At 33.4% G+C, this 21,705-nt stretch overlaps 1 protein-coding gene across 3 annotated transcripts in view; it reads left to right on the top strand.

Annotated features, from left to right (window-relative positions):
• Positions 1 to 21,705, top strand: part of LOC126978733 (WD repeat-containing protein 47) — an 81,615-nt gene that overhangs the window by 35,876 nt on the left and 24,034 nt on the right. For all 3 annotated transcript variants that reach the window (XM_050827769.1, XM_050827770.1, XM_050827772.1), the window contains one exon: positions 10,895 to 11,115. In XM_050827769.1, coding sequence (XP_050683726.1) covers positions 10,895 to 11,115 — 221 coding nt within the window. The remainder of the gene's footprint in view (positions 1 to 10,894; positions 11,116 to 21,705) is intronic.

The following is a 21,705-nucleotide window of genomic DNA, read 5'->3' as shown; positions in this document are numbered from 1 at the left end:
CTTAAAGTTAACTTTGACCTTTGAAGATATATTCAGATTTTACGTCCTATTGTTAAATTAACTCGTTACGAGTTATTTTTTTTGAGATCATGTTATTTGTTTTTTCGTTAAAATTCAAGTTCTTCTGTGTTGACTTTGAGTCATACCGTAGTTCATTATTGTATATCCATAAAACTTACAGTTTAATCAAAGGCTTTGTGCTGCAAACGTCATGTTGGTATTTAAAAAAAAGTTAAGTATATGGATCCTAATTGCATCGATATTTTCACATATATGCGTCACAGTCTATGAAATATTAGGTAGGTATAAGAAATCCGTACAATAATATTATAAATTTGAATATAAGAGACTACAGCTTGAAAAAGGACATAGATTACTTTTTATTGCAAAAAATAAATGGAGTGATTGAAGTAGAGGATGGCAGTTTGTATGCAAATACGTCATTAGCGAAGATAAAACCATGAAACTTTGTATTTAAGCACATGATAAGAAATAACTTATAAACATTTGGTCGAGCTTTTTTGAAACATTGACCTACATGGGGATGAAATAAGAAAAAAATCGGTCTCCATAGCTTAATAGTCTCACAGCTTTATTTCAAATATTTCTTACTATACCAGCCAAGGAATTTCTAAAGGAAACTAAAGAACACACAAGTAGAAACATGTACAGAAGTAGATAAGTATCATTTTGCATATATTATTGAGGGAATTTTGTCTAACTGATATTGTCTTTTCATATTTAATGTGAATTTCCATTTGAAATTCCTCTTAAGTGTTTTATCTTTGGCATCTGTCTTTGATGTGATTGGTCTGTACTGAGAATGGCTAACGTAAAGTTTTATTTATATGTTTGTTTTGTTTCTGAACGTATTTATTTTTGATTTAATAATCCTAGTACCCCATATATTTGATGCATGAAAATGGCATAAAAGGCATTTATTTTCTCAAAACTGATTTTTTAAGAATTCTTTTTGATGCCTTTTCTAATATACTAGATACTACTATACCTGTATAGTTTGGAATGTACTCTGATTGAAATGAAAGATGCGAAAATGTTTATTCTAATGCTCTGACGTTCGAAATAGCTTCAGAATAATCACCGTATAGATAGAAATATATATTATAGTATAACTACATCATCTTCATCATCAGCCGAAAACGTCCTCTGCTGGACAAAGGCCTCCCCCAAATATTTCCACGACGATCGGTCCTGCGCTGCTAAAATAATAATAATAAAATTAAAAAAAAACCATAACTATTTACTAGGTTTTTATTATTATTATAAGTATGCTAGTAGACATTTTGCGCATCCTTTGTTTAGTCCCAAATTTAACTTTATGCCACGTTTAGCAAGTCTTTTGTGGGGCCATGTATATGCTTTTTCAACAGGATCCCAGAAAATGTTCAAAACAAAATATAACGTTATTCAAAATAATTGTTAAAAAACGTTTATGTGGTAAAGGTTACTATAACATAAATGACTTTCTTAATGATACCACAGATTGGGAATGGAGCGACCGCCCTCAGGCTATTAAATAATAAGTTTAATTGTACAATATTACTTGGTAAACATATTTTTGACGAAAAAAAAACCCCGCTGAGTTTGTTGCGCCCGTTCTTCTCAGACCTGAGGCATTCATTTTGGAATGTATGGTAGTTTTTTGACTTTCATTAAGTAATGTCACATCCTATTTTGAATAAAAATATTTGAATTTGAATTCCGTCACGTATGTTTAAGTTTACTAAACCGGCCCTTTTTGTTGACTCTAGAAGAGATGGGTGACTTACCCACAAGTAGCTCTCGCCTACGCTATCTGAATAGCGATAAATAATTTAGCTGAAGAGTGAGCTCGAATATATGGACGTATGTATGTTATTAATATATCGTGTTGTTGCGCTTTATAACTTTGCTTTTCGCTTCATTGACGCCTCGTCAACTGAGACCACTGTTATTATAAGACCCAACACGGAGCTGGTACCAATCGTAACGCTTAGTGCCTTGAGCTTATTTGAAATGCGGGTTTTATTTATGCATTAATAAAAATCGTTAATCTTTTTTAGATACAGGTAGCAGAAGTTGAAAAACCTTTCACATTAGAAAAATTGTCTTTGTACTTCTACGGACAATTATGAAAATATTTTAATTCACATAATAATATCTGTGGCCTGGTGCTAAAAGGGCCAAAATACGTTTTTGTATGAAACGAGATTGTAATGCCAGTTTGTTGTAAAAGTATGATATTTTTTTGTGCTAAAAGGGCGTTAGTGTATTAACAATCTTTCAAAAGTTACTATGTAAAAATGGCCAATGTAATGTGCGCTTTCATACAGTTAAGTAAAAAAAAAATATAAAAGGGCTGCAGTGTACTTAAGCCGCTAAGAAAATATTGATTATTGATATTGGCCCTATTAGCACGAGGCCACAGATATATTAAATACAATACATGTTTCCAAGACTTTCTATACCAAATTGTAATGTATTAACGACTTACAATTGCGACCGTATTTGGTTTGCAGTTAATTTATTTCAAAATATAACAAAAGAAACTGAAGTATGAGTCCCCATTATGATTAACGACCAAAGTACTCATGTAAATAAAACAAGGCGTCACAATGTGATCACTAACGGCCGTTCCCAATATTCAGTCTATCTCTTACTTGAAATAAAAATCGTTACTATCGTTGAATTTTCTGTCCCAATAAACTTATCGACGGTAACTCACCTTATCCGTACACTGTTACTGTAGGTCTGTCAATGGGACGACGTATAGCTTACCAGCGATATAAAGTTTGTATGGAAATTACAATTCACTCGTCCCAATATAAGGCAATAAGAATGACTTATCGGGTATATTGGGACAGCTTCAGATTAGTGACATATAATTACTGACAGTGGAAGGTAGTAATCTATCTCTATCTGTAGATAGTATATTGGGAGTAGCCTTATGTTTCACAGCACACTCCTCCAACATATTGTGTGCTATATATCTGCTTGTGGCGATTGGACATATTTAAACAAACCCGAATACATTAAATAATCTCATATGTAACCCATAAATAAACAATATTTATCAAACGAATATGCACGAGGAAATGTTCGCTTACGTCGACCGTCGATTTTAACAAGTGCCTTCCTTTTTCGATTTCACCGAACATGTGTGGCTGTGTAATTACGTTTCCGGTTTTGTGTAAATGTATCCCTTTGTGTTTAATCGAAGGCCAGCTGCTAGCAGTTGTATAACCTTTTTAATTTTAAGTATCGGTAGAAAATTAATGAAGTATATTTGATATTAGTAATATCCCTTATTCCACACATACTCATATAATTATTAAAAAATGCACTTTCACTTTAAGATAAGATATCAAACAAAATTATTTTCGTGCGCTATTCTGATATAATTAATTTATTCCAAATTAATGCAAATCAGTTGTAAAATTGAGATTAATATTTATTACAGAATTTGCCAAACTTATAAAATTATTAAAACGGCAATCTCAGAAAGACGTCTTCCAGCCGCTGCAATTCGTTCAAACGTTCGTTTCAACTTTGTATCCTGATGCTTTGAGTAGACTTTGATCAGAAAAGATCACTCTCACTTAGGCGTGGCTAGTTTATAATAACTCATTTATAAAGAAATCTTCATACATTGGGAAACATTAATGAAATTTACCTAAGCTTTTATAAGATATTTTATATTCAGTAAATCCATATTATGATATTCCACTTGTCCGAAGAACATACATAACGAATGCTTAAACTTCAAACAAAAAATTATAAGTTTTGATTGTATTTTTATACTGACTAGATAAAACGGTCATGTGTCACTTCCCACCACGATGAGTCATACGCCAAATAAGAGATTATCGTATGCAAGATCCGAATTGGTTTTTGGAGGCAAATATTTAATCATTAACATTATTTGACTTACGTGTTCCTAATATATTTAGAACCGTGAGACTGTTCGAGAGTAATTAAAATTAATGTTTGTTTTTTTAAGCTTCCTTGCTTGCTTTCATGATCATTATAGAATTTTGTACACATGCCATCAGGCATAGAAAAGCACATAGGGCCATTTTATAAAGAAAAAAAACCGACTTCAAAAACTAAAAAGTTGTGAGTGATTAAAATTAAAGTTTGTATTTTTTAAGCTTCCTTGCTTGCTTTCATGATCATTATAGAATTTTGTACACATGCCATCAGGTATAGAAAAGCACATATGGCCATATATAAAGAAAAAAAACTACGTTTAAAAAATTTAATTTAATTCACGTCTTCCAAAACTTATACCAACCTTAATATTAATAAAATACTATTATTTGTATGTGCTACCTATTGATGGGGTTTAAATCGGTGCCTGCCCACTTGGGTTGTTTCGTTTCAGACGATGCTATCCCGCTCAAAGTCACGCGTGGCGAATGTAGGTGTAACCTGCTATTACATTTGGCTTGGCTTTTACGGGTTAATAATAGTAATATTAAAATGAAAACTCTAAAACACATTACACAAACTATACCTTATAACATCATCCACGCAAGCAAAAATATTCGTAAAATCAAAACTGTCATATTTTTATGGGACCAAATGGCAAACATTCCGCGTCAAAATAAAGAAGATTCACGAAGTTCGGATCTTAAATCTCAGCCGAATCTAAATAAGCTAATTTAACATACAAAAAAAATCGAATTGAGAACCTCCTCATTTTCGAAGTCGGTTAGAAACAAAATTATGTACAACTGGCTAAAACTTGGTCTATATATTATGATCGCTATTCACTCAAACTTCCGATATGATAAGACATTGAATTGCAATTTAAATGAATATATTATTTCTTCATTATAAACTCAACGTCATCTGGCGTTATTAGTACATTAACTTATTTATACGATACATATATACTTCGGTTTATTTTCGCTTTTCAATTGAGTGTAGTATTAGCTATTATCTAGTTATTTTTAAAACTAAGCTTAATAAGTAAACCAATTAATAAATACATTAAAAAAAGAGGTAAAACGGTATTGAAAATATTTTATATCAATGATAAGTATTTAAGGAAATCAGCGCGAGCGAAGCCGTAGGTAAAGTAGTACAGCCTATTTGTTGCGGAGTAATACATCGAACACGTGCATTCGTGTGGAACTGATCAAATATCTATCGGTGTAGGTTACCTAGAATCATTCTCCTCCCCATATCTCAGTTAAGGGCGGCCCTTTAACTGACGGGCGATTCCTGGGGTGTCTCACTGGTGGATATGGAAGTCGTGAGTTCGAATCCCGCATCGTTCATAAAATTTTGTTTTTCAAACCTTTAAAAAAACTTTAAAAACATAACATATTGTTACCTACATTTTTACTTTGATTCTGTAGCGGATCGTATTTATCTAATATAAGTGTCTGATTTGGTATTCGTAAATGTATTTTCATTTGCTATTGAATTTTAGCAGCTTTAGGCCGTGTGATCCGTTTCACGTTATATAAACTCATTTGAAAAAAAAAAACCTTTAGAATCCCTTTAGAAAATACGATGCCAAAAGAGGTTTTAATCATTTGAGAATATTACTAGCACACTTATGAAGTGTTGGGTGTAAAAAATTTTTTATTCCAAATTTCTTTTAATAGTGAATTTCGTATCGTGGCGGGAATCGTTGATAGTTTGTATTAACTCTAAATCATTTTTATGTAATTATTGTTAGATTAATTATATCCTTGATATTTTTAAGTCTTGATAGCATTTTTTAGCGGTCCCTAAAATTGTTTATAGAACTAAAACAGCTAGCAAAATTAAAGCGCTTCCTTGAGGAAGCGTGTAGTCAATGTTGTGTGTCCCAGAGGCTAAATGTGAGTTGTTTGACTGTCCAGAGGACCTGGCAACGATATGAAGAGGGTAACTGTACTGGGGTAGTGACTGGTTCCGTCAGTAGAAGGCCTGGAAGAAAACCATGCGCAGCTCGAGATGTCCGCTTCCTGGTCAACGAGGCATTGAGAAATCGCAAATCTTCTTATATTCACCTCAAAAGACTAGAGGCAGTGAAAGGTGTGGAAACCAGCTTAGGGACTGTCAAGAGGAGGCTTCTCGCTGCCAATATATGCAGTCGCCGTCCAGCCCGTGGCCCTAAATTAGTCCGCGAGCAAAGAGTTGCTAAACTTAGCTTCGCTCGAAATTTCGCGACGTGGAACCTAGAGGACTGGGGTAGAGTATTATTCTCGGATGAAGTCAGAATATCACTATATGGTGATGACGTTGGCGAATTCTGCGAAGGCAAAGGGGACCTTTCGCAGAAGTTTGCTTTGAAGAAATAACTCGGATATTTGGAGGGTTATACTGAATGTGTTTCTTTAAACTTGTATTTCCTGCTTCGATAGAAACCTAGATACAATACACAAGATACCTAAAATTTGATATTTTTTTCAGTGTTTTTAAACGCCATCCATTATTACGTACGAGCGTTTGTATGAAAAATATGACGGCCCCTCTTAAACATCGATAAGTAAAACGGAAAAGTACGAGTCTTAATTACGCACCGTTGCATGCTGATAAAAATAGCACTAAATTAAATATACCTTATAGAAAAAGAGAAGGCGTTATAAGGGTTCCTTTTTTCGTAATACACAAATACCAGTTACGTGGGTAGCATAGCGGTGCCTTACGGTGGAGTACGAGATTTTAATAATGTGGCAAACGCATTTATGATGCCGCTGACAATTTCGGGTCAATCAAGAATCCTGAACGGCACTCCATTGTAATGAGCATAGCCTATTACTAACCATCTGTTGATTGTCTTACTTGTCTCGTCACATTTCTTCTTATTATAATATTAGTAATAATAATAGGAGCATTTATTCAGATCTGAAATGGATATTTACAAATTGCAAAATTAAGCTAACGACTTTGCTAACTCAATGACATCGACAACTTCGCAAGGCAACTAGGCAAACAGGCCTAACATTGGCAAAACTTCCACCATGTTTTTCCACTCTTCTCGGCTTAAAGCTTTCCTTGTCCATAGTTTTCTTGCTTTCGTCTTTATATCGTCTTCCCACCACCAAGTTTGTCTGCCTAGTTTCTTTTTTGTATTTCTAGGGTATACAAACACTGCTTTTGTTCCATTTTCGATGCCTCCTGTGCTATTTTAGTTTCCGTATACTAGTTGTGACGTTTTGTATCTTAGTGCGTAGTATTTTCTTAAATTCAGCATACTTGAACTCCATAGCTATCTGGCAAGTTTATAATTTTTGTTTTGAGCCCAGTTTTAGCAGCCATAGTTTAGAACTGGTAGCACGCAGGAGTTGTACAGTTTTGATTTTACATTACATGCATCTTTATGTTTTTCATGTTTTCATTCTTCATAATATTCTCATCATGCATTTTCTGTTCTTCATAATATCTTTTAGCCGCCAGTAGCACTTCCATGCATTCCCAATTCTAGAGTATATTTCCTTTGACATTATATCATTCGTTGAAATATCATATAATCATATTAAAAACGGAACCCCAAATACATTTTCATAACTGAGTGCACCTAAAAACATTCAGCAAATCAATCCATCACAATAAAGCCACCACTCACACTGTATTTGTATATTATATTATTGATGACCCAATAACGGTGATTCGTGTCGCCCGTATATTGATTTTACTTTCGGGTATTTGATGGTTTCAAAACTGGTTTGATTTCGAAATCAAATTTTTATGACGTTGATATCTACTTTTTGTAGTGAACTACGTATATACATAAACTTTGTATGTACATTTATATAGTGGTGTTGTAAATTTTAATTGCTACGGGTAATTTCCTTCGGTTATAGCACGTACACTTCTGTGCGTGTTGAATTGCCCGTAAAATTCTAGCACAATATCCGTATAAAAGTCGTCTATTTGAGACTTGACTCTGGCATGCTCTATCTAAGAAATTTTGAACTAATAAGTTTCTCTAATTTATAAATAGATGTTTTTATTCATCTTTTAATTGCTTGCTTGAAGCAATCCCGAGAAATGATAATTAAAAAATGTGGGTATACAGTTTGGTGTTGTAGCTACATATTATATCTATTATCTACATCTCAAACTATTATGGTGAGTGGTATACATTCGATAGCCAAAGAATCATTGAAATCGTCGAACTGTGAATAATACACCTGACCGTCCACCTCATTTTGACCAAATTTTGTTGCGTGGCAAGTAAAGCTTAGAATATCTACTGGCTTGGAGAACAGCTATGACGACCTATATTTTTTTAATCGTCAGCTTTCATTGAGATCTGTAATAAAGTATTGGCATGATACAGTTAAATTGAGATATACCAGGCTTATATAGTAAAGGTTTACACTCGTTAAAAATACATATCAATTATCATATATATATAGATATATATACACGAGATTTAAACCTTTTTACTCATCACGATATCTCCGGAATCATCAGTCCAAGTGATTGAAATTCTGTAGGAATAGTCCTATTGTCGTCAGTTAAGAACGGATTTTTGGAAATTTTAGTTCAGCAATATGTCTTTGTTTTATTTCGTTAACTGGTTTAGATTATAAATTAATAAGAGCAAGTATATTATTATTATACACCGAACAACGTCTGTCGGGTCAGCCAGTTGTATAAATTTTGGCAAAGCTTCTCATAAAAGACTAAAAATAGGTAGTGAAATAGTTAAAGTAGCGGGGAGGAACGTTAAAAATTAATGCGTCATTAGGTATATCTGTATATGTATTATGCAGTCTCTGAAAATGCCAACGTGAAACTACTCCTCAGTTGTATAAGCTAGACGAAACTAAAAAGGCCACTGCTTTAACTTTAAATTTCTTCCCTGACGCGAACAATGGTAATTGTTGCAATTAGCGAATAAATTTTAAAACTGACGGATTCTACTGATCAAAATAATTATGTAACACATTTCATACGCTCAAAGAAATATATTGATATGTTTCTACACATTTTATTCACGTAATAATCTCTGCCGTGTAGACACAACATCTTGTTGATTTTTTTTAAATTTTAAGACACAATGCTATAGATTTATAAAGTGAACTTAAACTTTATTTCTCTGAGCTTATATCTGCAATGTTGTTTGCGTGGATTCCAAATCGATAATTATTAATAACGATATACGCAGCCGTGACGCAGTTTATATACACAGGCCGCGCCCGTTCGACAATTGTCCAGCCTAAAATATTTTATATTTTTGTTACTATCGATTTGTGCTCAACTACCGTTGCTTCTAAAAAAATTTACTACTATCGTACATTACGTTAGCGGAATTTCAAGTTCTTAATATATTTTCATTTACATCATGTTAGGTGAGGTCGTTTATAACTTCTATAAGTCTTTATAGGAAGACATAAAGAGATACAGACAGACAGACAAAAATATTAGAAATAATAGAATTGGTATCAATAAATAATAAAGCTAGTAGTTTTTTTTTAAATTTCCACATGAAGAATAATTTTATAGCAGGGCCAACTTGTAAATAAGTATAGAAATACACATTGAAAAATTTGCTGTAATAAAAATAGTAAATTGTGGAATCATCTGCCGACTGCTATATCCCCGTATCGATACGAACTATCCCCCCTTCCCCTTTAAAGGCCAGCGCGCATCTGTTGACCTGGTTGTTGCCAATGTCCATGGGAAAAAAATATGTGACGCATATACCCTACATTAACCTATGAATTCAGTGAGCTTCAATCACTTTAGAACCTAGGTATAACAAGATATGTTATGTGCACTTAATTGGGTTATGTATTATTACAATCTATTTTTTTTAGATTGAATGTGTCTTTTAATCTTTCGTTTCTGTTTCGCATTTCGATTCTTGCTAAGTCAAATTTTGTTTTTAATATTTTTAAAATTGCATATTGTGAGAATTTCTTAACTTTTCTTTCAGTATCTAATAAAATTTTACGATAATTCGTGGTACTATATTGTAAAATATATATACGTCACCTTATAATATCTTATATTATAGTGATAGAACAGAAATAGTTTATATATGAATAATTCATATTCCTTAATTCACATATTATGTGTATTAAGGAATTAGTGTACATATAATGATGCTATTAGTTTGCAGAATACCTGCCAATATCAAATAAAATATCAAGTACACACATATGATTTCTAAAAAGTTTTACTTTTCTTAAGGATAGGTCGTGTTTAGGCTAATTAATTTAAAAGGGTTTTATTTGGCTTTTGTATCGTAACAGAAAGAGCATGAAACGTCAAATTATGCATTCATATTCATGCTCGACTTGTTGAGAGAGAGTTCGTGATACGATGTACGTACGTGGTTTATATACAATATTGTTGTTCCACTTTATGCAGACTTTGAAAAGTTTATCGTGGATTCACCCATTTTTTAATTTCCTTAACAAGCATATTAGTTACTATAATAATCGTAGTTTCTAACTATCTCTATTGGTTTCCAGAAATACAATAAATTAGTACTATTTTCTAATTAATTAATTAAATATATAATTTGTAAAGTTATTTACGATACGTAAATTATTATATAGAAAATTTTAAAGCCTTTATTTGTATTCAGCGTTATATTTTTCACGTCGTTTTTTGATCTGTACATAATTCTTAAATGGTATGGAACGAAAACTTGAGTAATATACATAAAATTAATTATATTTTTAATTTTATCTTATTAATAAGTTAATAACAATTTTACAATACAAATTTTTGATGTTGTTTAGAAATAAAGTTATTTAGTCCTGGCCCAATAATGATTGTAAAGTAAGTTGAAAAGAATATAATAATTAGCTATATATTCTCAACTACCAATGCGATTCCAAAATGAAAGAATATGTATCACGTAATTATTATTATTAAATGAGTTAATGAATAATATTATAGATTAAGTTTTCTTTTTTATTTTAATTCTCAGAACAGAAATGGTGGTCACCAAGGAACGCAGATGACAGCTCCCAGTGTTGAAAATCTCGTGGAAGACAACGGCTCCAGGCCCACTTTCAAACCAGTGACAGTATTAGAAGATCTGCAAGCAGTGCGATGCGCAGATTTTCACCCAAATGGCAAAGTGTACGCGGTTGGATCGAATACAAAGACGCTGAGGATATGCACATACCCAAAGATAGAAGACTTGAAGTAAGTTTAACTTTAATTAAAAGAAACTATCCAATTCTATATTTACGTTGTGAATCATCATAATGTTCAAATAAGCAATTGCGCGTTTTCTAATGGAATTAAATGATAATCTACCGATATCCTTATTCAGCTAATCTGATTAGCTTTGGCAGCAGACCGTAGTATTTGTTAATTGTATCTTGAAAAAAAGTTTAGTCGTTCGTATCTTCATGAGAAAAATGCTTTTGGTATACGGTCTACGAAGACAGGGCCATTTTAGGGAACGAACCCTTATTGATTCGTCATGTCTGTCTGTCCGTTTATGTCACTGCACCTTTCTTCCAAAACTATAAGAAATATACTGTTGAAACTTGATAAGTAGATGTATTCACAAAAAAAAATTCATCAAACGCATACGTGTGGGGTATCTATGAATAGGTCTTTAATAATGATATTGAGGTTTCTAATATCATTCTGTTCTAAACTGAATAGTTTGCGCGAGAGACATTTCCAAAGTGGTAAAATGTGTTTCCCCCCCTGTAACTTCTAAAGTACGCGAATGAAAAAAAAATATATGATGTACTTTACCATGCAAACTTCCACCCAAAATAAGTAAGTAGTTTTTTTTAATACGTATAAATGATGTGAGCTTATTTGCACTGATGAAATAATAATATCACTTCCCTTTCTATATGAGTTTAATATTATGTTACTTGTTACTACGGAACCCTTTATGGGCAAATTCGATTCGCACTTGGCCGCTTTTTTTTAAAGAAGGAACCGCAACAAGACGTATATCCTCCGATATAATAATAATACAGACATGGGGTAATTTTGGTTGATGGAATTAAACGTTAATTCAATTTTACTGTCGGTTGCCATCTCACAAGTATATGTATATAGGTACAAGTGTATGCATATTTCTAAAACACAAATTGCGTGCGCCAACTAATCGGACTGTGAAAGTCGTGCAGAACGTTTTTTAACCCCGTAAGAAATCATAAAATATGCGTAATATATTACAGGCGAATGTGTTTGGATGCCATTTCATACAGCTCTTATGGTTGTCTCGTAAACTTACGGCCGACAAATTGGGTGAACATATGACGCAGTTGGTAGGGCGGCGGCCACCTGTCACAGTAACACCATCGACCTTTTCGCCTTTGTATGCCTTTTGATAGTTACAACCAAACAGCTAGCTAGTACTAACTATATTAATTTCAGAGTGAATTGTTATGTTACATTAATACAATTATATCCCCAATCTTATGCTGAGATGTAAAATGCGTACTTACACTTTACTCAGACTTTACTAAATAAAATTTTGCTGAGTGTAAACTTAGCATTATCTATGAATTCGGTTTTATAGTCGTTTGACAGCTGAAATTATACTAAGCTTAAGCTAAGAATACTCATTGCAAAAGACAAAGTTCGCGTTTAATGACACAGCTAAGCTTTACTTAAGTAGAGTCTGAGCAAAGTCTTAGTACGCTGTATAGATTTCAGCCTTAGTCTTTTCAATCGCTTTCAATTAATAATCTGTTTATTGGAATATCTCGCTAATGTGCTTTAAATATCAGCTTCCCTATTACATGTTATATACAGTCTATTATGAAGAAGTTTCCATCATAATCCGGTTTACTCGGCGTAATTGTTGACCTCAAGTTTCTCTCTCTAATTATTGTCTGATGTGTTCAACAACAATCATTATCATTAATATATAATAACAGTAATAAATTACTTGTCGAGTTATGTTTAATGCTCCTGGTGCTGTATGTTGATAATTTTACTAAAATAAGTCTCGAGATGCGTATATTATTCTTTTTCACTGAAATCCTCACAAAACTGTAGTCCGAAGACTGCGTGCGCGGCCGTCCCACAGGGTGACAGATGGTGGCAAGAAACGGGGTGCAAATAATTTAGCGGGTGGCGGGTGCGGCAGTCTGACGCATTGCCATTCCCCGCAACACCACCCGCTACCCGTTGGCGTCATTTTTATTTTTATTTTAATTAAAATTAAAATACGTGTTTGTTGTTGGCGGTCCCCCAACGATTAGGAGCTACAACAAGATCCGGTAGGAAGCTGATGTCTAGTTCTGGGAATTAATATTATTTATGGTTTTATTTTATCTCACGATTTCGCTAAATTATAATGATAATGTTTAAATATACTAAAATCGTAATTGTCTTGTCCCCAAGAGGGTTTGGAAGAAGAACCAAGCGATGCAAAACTATATAACGTTACAAAAGTTGTAACGTCACTAGGATGTTCTTGGACTAATGATTTTTACTGTGTTTTGGCACTTAGAACAATTGTGTGAATAATTTTTCAGCAATTAACGCATTATTAAAATTACACTGTTGTGTGTGAGCCGTAGTAAACTAATACCTGTTAGTAACTAAAATTTACTGTATTAAAAAATGCCGAACCCTTCGTTTTAACTTTTGGTAACATCACTAGAGATAGCAGTTTTGTGTTGTTGATATCGGCGATCGGTTATATTAAATAATTAATTTAATTTCAAATGTAAATCGTAAGTTTGTAGTTATGATGAAATATTCCCAATACAATAGTGTAGGACACAGTGTCAAAGCGTTGAAGTTGAAAGTGCACTTTGATTGAAATTCTGTCGTAATATTTTATTACCACTGTATATTTTATAACATCGCTAAATGGACAAGTATTCGTTGCATGTGTTACAGATCCTCCAAGGATTATTACGTTTCCAAGTGAGAGAAAACAATATCTGATTCCTACGGGCATTATCGTAGTCAGTTGTATTTTATCGTTTACAGAAAATTGGAATTGTACGATATACTCTTGTAAAAGGCAAAATTAAATCATATACGAGTATACAAATTAGTGCTGCACAAAACTATTAGGATAGCGGCATATTTTTTCAAAATGTTGATACAAATTCGAACATAATATGCCATTGATTTTCAGGTTCTAAACATTGACCCACTTTGATGAAAAATTTTTTTCATCTGATCATAAATATGTATGAACTTAGTCCCTAAATTCAGCCTCGTAGCAACTCTCAGTGTATTGATAGTAAAAATAATACTTTAAGTACAACTTAATTAAATCTAATTATGTTATCCAGTATGATTCTGGAACATAAAAGGAATAATTTATACTAGTGCCACATTTATTGATATTTTTTTTACATAATGTCAATTTAGTTACTAAATTTACATTTGATATATTTTGAAATATAAAAAAAGAGAATAGAAATTGATTTTAAAGTTGATATATCATTGAATTTGTTAAAATAAATGCTCCCATAATGCGTTAAGTTTTTTGTGTAAAATGTGTGAGGGTTGATGAATCTTCTGTTCACAATAAATCTTTTCTCTTGTTTTTTTTTCATTATTATTATACAAATATTTAACTGGGGTAAATCTTGAAGTTTGACTTTTTTTTTGCATTATATTGACATTTATTGTAATTGTAGTTTAAATAATGAGTTTGATGCCACTTCTTCCCATTTCTGAAGTAGTGTTAAATGGTATAATGGTGAATAGTTTTGTCAGTCATAGGTGTAATTTTTTAGTTAGAACTAGTTGATTAATCTCATTTGATTTGAACGGTATGCATAATAAAGCCTTTTATTATTGCATTATCTGCAGATTCGGAGAATGATGTGATTTTTAGGTAAATCATCCTTCATATACTTCCCTATCTCCTCCTGCGGTCATCCTAGAAATATAGTAGTCGTAGTCATTCGTACAAAATTTCGATTATGTCGTCAGGACATCGGCTTTACGGTCTGCTAATATTTTTTCTGCCCTTTCATTGAGGGTTAAATTTTTTATTTTTATGAAAATAAGGGACGAGACGAGCAGGACCTTCTGTTGATGGTAACTGATACGCCTTGCCCATTACAATGCAGTGCCACTCAGGATACTTGAAAAACCCAAAAATTCTGAGCGGCACTACAAATGCGCTCGTCACCTTGAGACAAGATGTTAAGTCTCATTTCCCCAGTAATTTCACTACCTATAGCGCCCTTCAGACCGAAACACATTAATGTTTACACATTTCTGCTTCACTGCAGGAATACGCGCCATTGCCCACTCCCACAAATCAATCGTTTATTAAAATTATATAATAAAATTTTATGACTTAACATTGATGAAAATAATGGTAATATGTACTTATTTATTTATTTAATTCAGAGACATCTCCATATATATTAGTAAATGTATGAGTAACAATTTTTATTATGAACTACGTTAGTATTATTAGTGAAATATATTTATAAACCTAGAGCTAACTGTATCCAGTGTTTCTGGAAGGAACAGTCAGCTCTGGCAGCAATCATCTTTAGGATGCTGTTACTGCTTACACGTAGACGCTGCAACATGGAGACCGCTTTTTTATGCCTCAGCAAACATTCTTATTTTTATGTTCCTAATGTATATTAAAATATGGATATAAGAACAATAAAATTACGCAACTGGATGAATGAGCGCAGTGTCAAGTTTCCTACAGTGACCTCATGAGACGTGACGACCCTGGCTCCGCTCTACCTCGTTTACCTTACAATATTCACGGGCATACGCGAGCCGGTATGTCTTTTACCTCGTGTCGACCTACAAGCATGACATCTGCTTACGTACTTACTGATATCGAATTGAAGATCTGTTTTTTTCAATTATTTATCTACACCCATGATCTAAATCCTCTATTAAAGATTCTAAAACAGTTAGCTTATTGCTAACATTAAAACACCCAATGTCCTAATAACCATTATATCATCCAAACGAGTGTTGTAATGAAATTCAGTACAACATTATATCATCTGTTTTCATAATAACACTCTTTTGGACGATATTATGGTTACTAGGACTGTCTTTTTTAATGTTAGCGGTAAGCTAACTGTTTCAGAATCTTTTATAGAGGATTCATATTATGGGTGTAGGTAAAGTCTTGTATGCAAGTGTTGATAATTAGGTATTAAAACACTCATGCGATACTATTATCAACCCACATTCATGTGTTCATACCTCTTATTACACAACAGTTGCATAAATAACTATTATTTCATTAGCAGATTTAATTATATGACTTTGGTGTGGGTCTAGAACCTAAGCTTCAAAAATATTTAATTCAGTGTAATTTGCTTTATGATCTACAGAATACAAAGTAGGCAGGTTGTTTAATGTAATTTACGAACGTGAACGACCCCATCACTCCGTTCACTCGTCCATTATCAATGCGACTTAAAGCGACACTAAATGCCAGCGACCTTGAGCGATATGAGCTCACGGCTGCCGGCGCCAAGGCCATGTAAAAAAGCCTATATTTTCAAAATTCTTGGGTGGAAAACAGTTTATATGCTTAGAATCCGCGTTATTCACTACTAATCTGAATAAATGAACCTACACAAAAAAGTACAAGCTATAAGTATAACTTTTCTGAGAGAAGTACCAAAAAAATGCGTCACGCACTGCCAAAAAACTTGTTTAACTTCAAAGAAATGTGAAAACCAACAGCAAGCATTAGCAACCTACAAGTAAGACTTAAGGATATGTGTAACAGGATTAAGTAGTGTTCATAGCTCGAAATGCTATACTTTCACCACAAAACTTGTCTAAAACACCATGTTTGCGTGTTTTCTGCTTACTCTTCGCCTTAAGGTAGAATGTCTGTCATGTAGCTTTTGATTTCAACGGCACCCTTTAAACCGAAACAAAAGAGTGTATAGGTAGTTCTGAGGTCACTTCGTGTTTCCGTGACAAATAAGAGCAATTTGATTGATATTTTGCTGAAATAATTAAAGTGAAAGCGATATATTTTATAACAGGTGCGAGTCGGACTCGCCCACCAAGGGCTCCGTACATATTATCACGTAAACAATACATACCTTTAATATAAAAAAGGCAATAACTTTTTTCATTATTCGTCATAATAATTTAAAAAAATTAAGCTTGTGCCAATAAAGACCTTTCAAACGACACCCCACATGACGCGGTTAGCTTAATTCGCTCCTTGCATAAAGAACCTAGTTTCCTATCATTTAATTACAAATGTATAGTTTTCAGACTTTAAACTATACTTGTAGTGTAAGACGGTATCACTTGCCATATTTCATATTTCTAGGTCGTTGACCTAATAAATACCCTATAAATTTTGATTTGCTAGCGAAGGTGGAAATATACGGTTTTTGCGGCATGATATGCCGAAACTTTACGTGTACTTAGAATGCCCGCGTTCGCGAGATAAAGGTTCTTAAAAGACAAGGGTCCCGTTTTTTTCATTGTGAGGTATGAAGTCCTATAGGACCCTTTTCAGGTACGAAACAGAACATCATAACAATATAACGTTGCTGATCGATATTTATACACTACAGTTATTTAAGAAAAACAATTAATTGTTGTACTAAGGCATGTGATCACGAATAGAGGATAGATGGAAGTAGATTGACTGCAGAATTTAATAGGGCGAGTGTTAAGTGAAGTACCTATTGGAAACGGATGAATTCCTATCCGTCGTATGGAGACGATTAAACACACACAATTTCTTCTTATTTTTTGTTTATCTGTGCGATTTGTTTGCGGTTTATTTTATATCAAATTAAAGGATCCTGTCCTAATGTTTACTGTGAAATATGAATGGTGAACCCCGACGACAGCTACAATAATGCGATAACGTAAAGTCTAATCTGGGTAACATTCTAAATCAATGTAAAAGGAGTTTTACCGTGATGCGCTCACAGATGAAAACCTCTATCATTTCATATATAGTACCTGGACGACCGAGCCTTGCTCGGATTTTTAACCGACTTCAAAAAAGGTGGAGGTTCTCAATTCGTCGGTATGTTTTTTTTTATGTTTGTGACCTCTAAACTTTCGACTGGGTGAATTGATTTTGATAATTCTTTTTTTATTTGAAAGCTGGTGCTTCCCGTGTGGTCCCATTGTAAATTGGTCTAGATCTGACAATGGTATCCAAGAGAAAACCATAAAAGTCTTAAATTTGCTATATGTATGTGGATGACAACTTTACAAATAACTCAATATCGCGCTAACCGATTCCGCTGATGCTTTTTTTTATTGAAGAGGAAAAATATACTTCAAAGATAGTTTGGTTGGGTTCTGATTACGGAATTCATGACAAAGTAACGGAATGCTTAGGAGCAAATTAACGATACTGGGCCGAATCTTTTTTATGCTATTAGGATATTTAAGTCATCTAAGTTATGGTACTTAGATATGGTCAAGTGATTGTGAAGTAGATTGAATAAAAATACGCATTATTTTTATACGTTTTAGTGCTTGTTATCTGTTGTTTTAAAAGGAATAGTGTTTTTGAAGTCGGTTGTTTTTTTGTTAATTTTTTTTTTAAGAATTTACCAAAACTTAAACAATAAAAGAAACTAATAGGACATCTGGATTCGAACCGGGGTCTTCTGCTTTCCGGTTCACCCAATGTCTCATCGGAGCTATTATAGTCTTGTATATAGTGGCGAAACTTACCTTTGTATTCTAATGTTATTGTGGTTAAAACACGGTTGATATTACATTTGTTTTAATTGAAACCTAGCTAGATCGATTTTTCGCTCCCGAAACTACCTGTTTACTAAATTTCATTAAAATCGTTGGATTTATATACAAGAATTGCTCGTTTAAAGATATAAGATATTGACAATGTTTGCGGTTTACGCGGATCGCTGCTGTAGGTATAAGTTGTCTATGTCGCTAGAGCACGTATGTCCACAGATGCTATTAACAACGCGGTAATTTGAACAGAACAACCAACGTGCAAATAATGAGTTGTGATTTATAATACCGTAAATAAGCGTGCTGGATAGCAATGGCTTACTTTTATAGCTGTACTATTACCGGTTGTTGTTATGTGCAACAAATAAAGCCCCGAAGAGGCAACTGGAGGATGATTAATTAACATAGTCAGCTTCATTGACGTATATCACTTAGACGTGTACATTAGTACATTAGACGTGTATCATTTAACATTAAAATTAAAATCACTCTCTATAAAATAAACAATTATTTTTTAATATCAATGTAATGACGATCTGGTCAAGATCGCCGGAATACGTTGGATGAGGGCAGCGCAGGACCGATCGTCACGGCGATCTTTGGGAGAGGCCTTTGTCCAGCAGTGGACGTCTTCCGGCTGAAACGATAATGATGATGGAATGTTCGTTGTATAGCGATAAAAAAAAATATATTAAACCAGTTTTAATATTTATGTCAGTATCATTAGTATAGATAGTTATGATATATATATTTTATATCGTGTGTGTTATGTTCGGGTGTTAATTTTGAAGTAAATCGTACGTCTTGTGGGGGTGTAATTACGTTCAGAGATTGTGTTACGTGAATACATACAGGTTAAGCTAATCAAAGCCTATAATAGAACGATACTTGTTTTGAATATTGTTGTACTAGAGTTCCCCGATAACATAACAATATATTTTATTCAAACAAAATAATCCTTAAAATTATATTTACAATAAATAATAATAATATACTATATCAACCTCGGAAACAAAAAAGTAAGGTGAAAAATACATGAATATTTTCAAGTAATACTGAAACACTCGCGTTTCGTTCGTAAGAGATTTATCAAAATAGCCAATATAATGTTATTTTACCCCGTCCATAGTATTAATTGATTCACCGTGGATAGATTTATTAAATTGCCAGATCCTGGAAAATTTCATAACTGAAGCCTAATTCCGTAGTCGCAAGTCTTCAAGGACTATATTATATACAATTAGAGAGATATGTTGCCCTCAAATGTCCGAATGCCTCTTAACATAAAATCGCCACGCTAATACAGCTCAACGGACAAGCGTGAATGAATCTACAGATATATATAAACCGAGGTCAACAACCTTAGAATCGAATTTGTTTATATACAAAGTGTTTATTATTCTCAAAGCGTTTGTTTGTCGAGTCGAATAAATCTTATTGAAATACAATGAGAGCTCTCATTTAATTTTGCACCCATTGTTTGTATTTCTCGTGCAAGTTATTCTTTACAATAGAAAGATATTTGCTGGTATTCCACGGCTTTGAAGTTTTTATTTAGACAAGCATCCGCCATCTGTCTGATCTGATGTCGAGCACTTTTACCTTTTTCAAGCGGTGGTATCTGACAGTATCGGAGTTAATCTTATGTCTTTAAACGAGCAATTCTTTTATATAATTATATAAATCTGAATCTCGGAAACGGCTCCAACGATTTTCATAAAATTTTGTATACAGGGGATTTCAGGGGCGATAAATCGATCTAGCTGGGTTTCAATTTTAGAAATGTAGTCTTATCCGTGTTTTAATGAGAAACAACTACAGTAACATTAGAATACAAAGGCAAATTTCGCCACTATATACAAGACTATAATAGCTCAGATGGGACATTGATCGGGAATGCAGGAGATCCGGGTTCGAATCAAGATGTTCTATTAGTTTTTTTTTGTTCAAGCTTTGTACATTCTTAAAAATCCGAGCAAGGCTCGGTTGTCCGGATATTATAACCTAATTAAAAAAAGCTTTTATTGATTCCTTGTACTGATTAACTTGCTTATAATGTTTTTTCTACAAAATATTTTAGTATATTGCTACGTAACGACCACCTATTCCAGTAGTCTTCCAAGGTTGTATGCCTAGCGCGAAAGAGCGAACCTCATCACATTAAATTGGAATGAACTTCCTTGTGCGGTGTTTTCGGGACGATACGACATGGGTACCTTCAAAAAAAGCGCGTACACCTTCCTTAAAGGCTGGCAACGCTCCTGTGATTCCTCTGGTGTTGCAAGAGAGTGTGGGCGGCGGTGATCACTTAACAACAGGTGACCCGTACGCTCGTTTGTCCTCCTATTCCATAAAAAAAAAATTGTAAGTTATAGTTACAGTATGCATCAAAAATAAAACAAACCGTTTTATTTTAGAAAAAGATTGCCTTATTAAGTATTTAAAAAATTGTTGTTGTGTCCCTGGCGAGTCTGCTCCAGATCTTTTCCAATAATGGTTATTTCGTCGCTCCATTACTTACATAGTCTAACTACGATGGAGATTCTTAGTAACAGTGAGTTCATAATATTATAAGTATTCATATTTCTATAAATTTTTCTCTTAACAATTATGACTTTGTTATAAATTGCTTGAATAGCTCCTACACGAAGGTGTTATTATTATATAGTTGTTTGTTTAATTTTGTCCTATGCTTTAGTTATCATCTCTTATTTCTCTTTTTTGCTTATTTTAACTTTCAGTTTTATTCCCACGTAGCTTGGCTTTAAGGTATATAACAACTTTTCTAGTGATAATTTTATTAAAGACCTCGTCTGGCAGGCTTATGCAAGACTAGTGTCGTGCATTGAAAATTTTCCTGATATAGTAGACATCAGGAAAATTTTCATAGGTTTGAAAATCTGTCTGAGTCGTAGACACACAACTACCCAACTTTCCACAAAGCTCTATAACAAAAAAACACAGCGCCTTTGTTATACAAAGGTGTGTCTGTGGCAATCAATTTCAATTAATACGAGCTTATACCCATAACTTAGTACGAGTACTTCATAACTTGGTCCACGGTGATATTATCCTGAGTTAATCCAGGTTAAATTCTGTGTT

The sequence above is a fragment of the Leptidea sinapis genome, chromosome Z (assembly GCF_905404315.1).
Source record: "Leptidea sinapis chromosome Z, ilLepSina1.1, whole genome shotgun sequence".
Lineage (NCBI taxonomy): Eukaryota > Metazoa > Arthropoda > Insecta > Lepidoptera > Pieridae > Leptidea > Leptidea sinapis.
Note: the sequence above shows the minus strand (reverse complement) of the source record. Positions and strands in the feature narration are given on the sequence as shown.